Genomic DNA, 7,202 nt, shown 5'->3' with positions numbered 1-7,202 from the left:
ATCTTTATTTCATAAATACACGTTGTTAACTTACAAATGATTATTTCTTTAAAAATACAGCTCCGGTCTCTCCCACATTAAATTAAAATTATTATTATAACCAACATAAAGATAATCTTTATCTTATAAATACTTGCTGTTACCCTTAAAAATGATTATTTCTTCAAAAATGCAGTTCCTATCTCACACACATTAAATTAAGATCATTCTTATAAAGATCTTTTTTCTGATAAATACATGCTGTTACTCTTAAAAATGATTATGTCTTCAAAGATGCCGCTCCTATCTCTCACCCATTAAATTAAGTGTCACGCCTTTCACACATAATTTAGTTAAAGCCAAGACAGACGAAATATTAATTAAAATAGACTCGCGTCACCATTCATCACAGCGCACCTATCCTCTCCTGTGCCGTACTTATTTGACCGCAGAGTATCGAGCAGAGCAGTGCATTCTAGGCCCGTCATTTCATTTGTGTACGCTACTGAGCATACACGGTCTGCGATTTCCTCTGGCAACAGGAACCGCGCTCATTTAAAATCTTGTCATTATGAAAGGGCCAAGGAACCCTAATGCTCCGTTCCTCTGGTTGGCGCTACACATGATTTCTATATCCGTAGCTGCATTGGGGGCAAATTACACTAATGTTCCACGTGATGCACAGCTCCTGTTAGCAATCAAACGAACTTACAATTATCTGTCGCTGGACGACTGGGTCGAACCGTCCATCACGAACTTCTGTAACTGGACTGGTGTCACCTGCGACGCCGAGAATCGACGGAAAGTTGTGGCCCTGAATCTGCAAAACAGGAGCCTCTCCGGTTCGATCCCACCGGAATTGGGCCATCTCCACCACTTGGCATCGCTCAACCTGTCCTACAATACTTTCAGGGGTTCCATTCCTCCTTCTCTCTTTGGAGGACCTAATTCCTCGCTCTCCATTCTGTCGCTTGCCACAACCAAATTAGTGGCATCCTTCCTACCAATCTCTTCAATTCCACTGCTTTTCAGTATCTGGACATTTCGTACAACAATCTAGGTGGCTTCATTCCTCCTAGGCTTGGTCTGCTGTCCAATCTCCACCATCTCAACCTCCGTCAGAACAACTTCGTAGGCCCGATTCCGCTGGCTCTTTCCAACAACACAAAGCTTACTGTGCTGGACTTGTGTTTCAATCTCTTGTTGAATGGGACTATACCTCCAGAATTGGGCTTGCTGTCTAGATTAGATCACCTGTGTTTAGGCTTTAACGACTTCACGGGTACTCTTCCCATATCCATCCCCTCCAACTGTACTCAACTGCGGTCATTCGTAATTGGAAACAACCGTATGTCCGGTGCAATTCCTGGAGAATTCGGAAAATTACGGTACCTCGAGAGGCTCTTCATAGATAATGCCAACTTTCAAGGTCCGATGCCTAGTGCACTTGGGAACGTTACTGCACTCAAAGTCTTGGCCATCTTCCGTAACTCTTTTACGGGCAGAATCCCCATATCTTTCGGACAGCTATCTAACGTCGGCGATTTCTTGATAAGTGCCAATTTCCTCACTGGCTCCCTACCGCCGCAGCTCGGTAATCTAACAAATGTTCAGTACCTCAACGTGCGGCGTAATTTGCTAACGGGAAGCATACCCAGCGACTATGGCCGCTTAAAGTCAGTCACCAGATTTGTGGCATATGATAACGATTTAAGCGGAGGGATACCAGGGGAGCTGGGAAATTGCTCAAGCTTGGCCCAGATTTGGCTCTCCGGAAATCGGCTCAGTGGGCGTATACCAGAAGAACTTGGCCGCAGTTTGACGCAGCTTGCTAGTCTTTCCCTCGACCACAATGAATTGAGCGGTACAATTCCAGACAGCCTGTCCAACTGTACTAAGCTGCAAGACTTGAATCTCGGCTACAATCGGCTTCGAGGTAATATTCCTCCTGCTGTTGCAAATTTACGGCAAATAGTTAAATCATTTTCTATGCCGCGTAATCTACTTGAAGGCAAAATTCCTGCCGAGATCGGAGGCATGATGCTTGTTACCAACATAGACCTCGCAGGGAATCTGCTGAGTGGTCAGATTCCCGCCACTATGGCAAGCTGCGTGGAAGTCCTCCATCTCAACCTTTCTGGCAACCGCCTCGAGGGACAAATTCCGCTGTGGTTTCGATCCATGATTACTCTTACAGATTTGGATCTTTCCGACAATCAGTTGTCCGGTTCAATACCACCATACCTCGGCGAAATGGTAACTCTCCGCTCTCTCAATGTCTCCTACAACCGTCTGTCGGGGCCAATTCCAAACAAGGGCGCGTTCCGAAATCTGACGGCCACTTCTTTTCTTCGAAACGAAGGTTTATGCGGACCCATCCTCGGCAGAGCTTGCCCTGCAGCTTCGGCCCCTACCTCATCTCCCAGACTTAGCAAAGGGAAGAAATTAGCCATAATATTCTCCACCTTGGCATTTGTGGGAGTCACCGCAGCAGCTTCGGTATTGTGTTTTATCCGTGCTCGAGCAAAGTCGAAGAAGGAGAATGCTATGCAACTTGCCTCTACGAAATATTATGCTGGAATCTCAGAGAAGGCCAACTGGATAAAATCAATGTCCCCAACCGAGCTGTTCGAGGCAACTGGAGGATTTAGTCCACAGAATATTGTTGGTTCTGGCAAATCAGCAACAGTGTATAGAGGCTCCCTTCCTGATGGATTGGAGGTCGCCATTAAGAGATTCAAAGACGATACGAGCATGGAGTCATTGCACGGTAATCTAATCGCTGAATTGCGGGTGTTAGCCATGACAAGACACCGAAACCTAGTTCGAGTGCTAGGTTATTGCAACAGCCCCGGAATGGTTTCGCTGGTTATGGAGATGATGGCGAATGGAACCTTGGCGAGGCATATAGAAGAGAAAATTCTGGATTGGGAAACTGTGGTGAGTATCGCAGTGGGAGTGGCGAATGGATTGCTTTATCTTCACAAAGAGGGTTTAGAACCTATTCTTCATTGTGATCTCAAACCCTACAACATCTTGCTTGATTTCGACCTCAAACCTGCAATTGCTGATTTTGGGCTCTCACGAATTCTGAAATATGGCGACATGAGCAACGGATTCAGTACCTCCAACATTAGGGGTTCCATCGGGTACATGGCACCAGGTACAAACAAGATAATTGACCCTCTTACTTTCGTTTGTATACTTTATAAATTTTGATTATGGAAGTTCGATCCTGCATGTGCTTGGCTTTGTGTGTTACAGAGTATGCAGCTGGTTCGAAAATCACCTCAAAGGTTGACGTATACAGCTATGGTATCGTCCTTCTGGAAATGGTGAGCGGTAGAAGCCCAACATGTGAGATGTTTTTGGACGGAAGAACGACACTCCGACAGTGGGTGGTGGATGCCATTGGCAATGGCAATCCGTTGAGCGTTGTTGCTCCTCACTTCTTCGAGGGAGGCGCGTCCGGCGAGTGCTCATCTTCATCTTCGATTAAAGATGAGATGATTAAAGTATTGTATTTGGGATTGGCTTGCAGTTCATACACACCCAAACATAGACCAAGCATGAGAGAAGTCGTTCACAATTTAAGTACATTGTACTCAGTTGCAGTGCCCAAAAGAGAGCATTCTCCATCGCCTCTGGTCACATCCTCGTCTCATTGATGGACTTAGCATATAATGCATGGGTTGCCTGTGACTTGGACACTAACCCTAAAGGGACAATAACCTTTCTGAGGCTGTTATCATGGAAAGCATCTTAGCAATCTTCTGGGTTGATGGTATCGTGAATTTTATGCCTTTTTATTGAACTAAAGTTTGTAAGGGGGAAAAGTTAGAGTGATCTGATTAAGGAAAAGTTAAGGTGATTTGATTTGATTAAGAAAATTTATGAAGAGTGTATTGGATTTGAAAAAGTAAATACATACTTTGCCAGTGAACTTTTATTAAATCTGTATGCAATACTTTTAAATTAAATAAGTAGAATTATTTATGAATTTTGAATCCATGATTAAGAATATTTTAATGCTACATTTAAATTAAACTAGTTCATGGAAAAAATAAATCGACAATGTTTATAAATGAAAATTTTGTATTGATAGATGATCAAAGTTGTTTTTTTTAAATACATAAATAATGTTTATATTAAAAATCTTAAATGTTTTTTTTGCCAATTTAAAAAAATGGAAATTTGACTATTTCAAAGTTAAATTTAAATGTTGTCTTATTTTTTAGTTATAATATTAATATTTTGAAATTTAAAAATTATTTTTATTTTTATTTATAATATTTAATTAAAAAATTACATAAATTTGATAATTTTTAAAACAGAAAGAATTTAAATAAAATAAATAATATGAATTCATAAAATGAATTTAAAAATATAATGTGTCAATTAAGTGCAATTAGAAAGTAAAGTAATTTTTTTTTTTTTTTTTTTTTTTTTATATTTCAAATATTTATAAGAAAATTTAAGATTAAACTGTGTGTAGTTATACATGAACAGCAATACAATTTAAAAAAAAAAAACCTTTTTTACATGTTGAACATTTATGAGAAAATTTAAGTACAAATTGTGTAGTGATACATGAACACTAATACATAAAGGAAAAGTATAAGGAAATATGTAATTGAGAGATTTGAATGTTAGTGAACTCCTCTTTGTTAGTTAAATAAGATTATGTTCATATTGGGAAGTATACAAGTGAGAGATTTGTATATCAATAAAAATAATAGAAAGTATATCAATTAAAAATAATATGTTAGTGAGAATTAAAATATATAAAAGATAGTATATCTTTTAATTTGGAGAAATATTGTAAGATGTTTTAAAAAAAATGCAAACAATTCAATAACTTTTTCATATATATAATTTTTATTTTATTAAAATTTGTATAAATATAATATAAATGTTAAATTTTTAATAATAATATTTTATTTTTATGAAAAGTACGAGATACATTTTTATTGACATAATGTTTTAGTACTTTAACCATGAAATTAGATATATATATATATATATATATATATATACGCTCGTTAAAATCATGTGGTGTTTGGTGTGTCTATATGTATATTTTAAAGTTATGTCATACTTTTGATGCATTGTTTAAAATGAAAATAGTTTTATTTTTCTAATATGTAGAGATGTATGTGTAATATTGTAGCATGTAATTTATTCTTCTTTTTTAACTTTAAAATTTTAATGGAAAAATGTTAAATGATTGTATTTTTCTTTAATGGTATATGTTATTAAAAAACAATAATATTCTATCTTTCTTATTGTAATATTTTTTTTTTTATATGGTCGAGATGGACAGTATTTGACCATGGAATTTGTTGGTATTTTCCCATGGTATTTACCTTCATTTTTTGGGGAAAATAATAAAATAAAGGCTTCTAGAGAGTCCATCAAGCCTATAAAAGGGGAGAGGAGCAAGGAATTTGGACATCTTGAGTTTGTCTATCTTATTGAGTTTTTGTTGAGAACTTGGCGTAGTTAGTTCTAGTGTCATCCTTAGGAAAAAAACCTCATGGTGTACCTCGTGGTGTAATTTATCTGGTAGACCCATCCAAGGTCCACAAGTGTGCTTCAGTTGGTCGAGTCATTTGATAAGCAGTCATACATGCCATTGGCTGAGACATCAATAAGAATAACGTTGTTCCATTTAAGGGTAATTTCAAATCAGATTGATGCATTATTTGATAGTGGGTCATAATCAAACTTAATTTCAGAAGGCTTGGTCAAAAATCTTAACCTTGAAACAGTACCTCATCATAAGCCATATCCATTGGGTTGGATAGTCACTAATCCAAATTTACAGGTTACAAGGAAGTGCTTATTCAAGTTTGCCATTACTGAAAAGTTCATTGATGAAGTTGAGTTAGATATAGTTCCACTTGACATATCATGAATCATTTTGGGAAGTCCTTATTTGTATGATAGGAAAGCAGTATTTTATCGCCATGAGAACAAAAACCTGTTGCTCAAGATTGGAGTGGAGTACATTGTGAGAGCCCATTGCAAAAAGTTAAACATTTCTTTGGTTAATGTAGGGCAGATGAAGAGACTAGTAAATGTAAGTAAAAATTTTGTGCTTCTCATGGTCAAGAAAAAGATTGATGTTGATTATGAATCTTTTGAAGGTTGTGATGACAAATTAAAATCTGATTTCTTTGATGTGGTAAGCAATCATGGTGAGATGCTTTAGGAACCAAAGGGGTTACCTCCCAAGAGGGGAATTCAGCATGAGATACAGTTGCAGCAGGATGTTCCACTTCCAAACATTGGCATGTGTCGCATGTTGATTATGGAGAGCATGGAGATCAAGAAAAAAATTCAAGAATTGTTGAATAAAGGTATCATACGCCCATCTACTTCGTCATGTGGTTCACCCATTGTCTTGGTGCCAAAGAAGGATAGGACTTGGCGCATGTGTGTGGATTTCCATGCACTAAACAAAATAACGGTAAAGAATCGTTATCCACTCCCAAGAATTGATTATTTGCTTAATCAGTTGAGGTATGCAAAGTATTTCACTAAGTTAGACTTACGAAGTTGTTATCATCAAGTTAGAATAGTTGAAGAGGACATTTGGAAAACCACATTTAAAACTAAACAAGGATTGTTTGAGTGGCTTGTTATGCCTTTTAGTATTACATATTCTCCAGCTACTTTCATGAGAGTTATGAATGATGTATTGAGACCATGTGTAGATGACTTTGTCATTGTTTACTTAGATGATATTCTCATATTCAACAAATCCATAGATGAACATGCCATGCATGTGGACAAAGTACTTGATGTCTTGAGAAAAAAACAGTTGTTTTTAAAGATGTCAAAGTGTGAATTTGGCAAGACTTCTTTAGTGTATTTGGGACAAATTGTTGGAGGAGGTGAGATGAAGATAAACCCCTCTAAGGTTGAGGTCATTCTGAATTGGCCCAAGCCCAATTCAGTTACAGAGGTAAGAACTTTTCTAGGGGCAGCACAATATTAGAGGAAATTTATTTTTAATTTTTCTTCCATTATAGCTCCATTACATGCATTGACTAGTTTCAAGAAATTATTCCATTGGGGAGATGTACAATAGAAAGCATTTGATGTTTTAAATCAAAAGATCAGTTCAGCACCAATATTGGCTCTTCCGGATCTTAGACAACCATTTAAGATTCAAACGAATGCTAATGATTATGCCATGGGAGCAATTCTTATGCAGT

The 7,202-nt window shown here is 37.4% G+C and overlaps 1 protein-coding gene across 1 annotated transcript; it reads left to right on the top strand.

Annotated features, from left to right (window-relative positions):
• Positions 1–940: 940 nt before the first annotated feature.
• Positions 941–3,905, top strand: LOC149224224 (LRR receptor kinase SERK2-like). Its single transcript, XM_089386039.1, has 2 exons — positions 941–3,142; positions 3,244–3,905. Exons 1-2 carry the CDS (start codon positions 1,330–1,332, stop codon positions 3,645–3,647), a joined length of 2,217 nt encoding a protein of 738 aa, XP_089242165.1. The 5' UTR covers positions 941–1,329; the 3' UTR covers positions 3,648–3,905.
• Positions 3,906–7,202: the final 3,297 nt, after the last annotated feature.

This window comes from Pinus tabuliformis, chromosome Q, assembly GCF_031772625.1.
Source record: "Pinus tabuliformis cultivar Carrire ecotype Pingquan chromosome Q, CPIR1, whole genome shotgun sequence".
Lineage (NCBI taxonomy): Eukaryota > Viridiplantae > Streptophyta > Pinopsida > Pinales > Pinaceae > Pinus > Pinus tabuliformis.
The sequence above is the reverse complement of the archived record's forward strand: the minus strand, read 5'-3'. Positions and strand labels throughout refer to the sequence as shown.

What these genes read in the sequence shown, in the direction of transcription:
- LOC149224224 (XM_089386039.1), top strand. Translation starts at nt 1,330, where the DNA reads ATGTCCGGTGCAATTCCTGGAGAATTCGGAAAATTACGGTACCTCGAG. An exon ending in CATCGGGTACATGGCACCAG is followed by an intron (nt 3,143 to 3,243) that starts GTACAAACAAGA and finishes TGTGTGTTACAG; the next exon opens with AGTATGCAGCTGGTTCGAAA.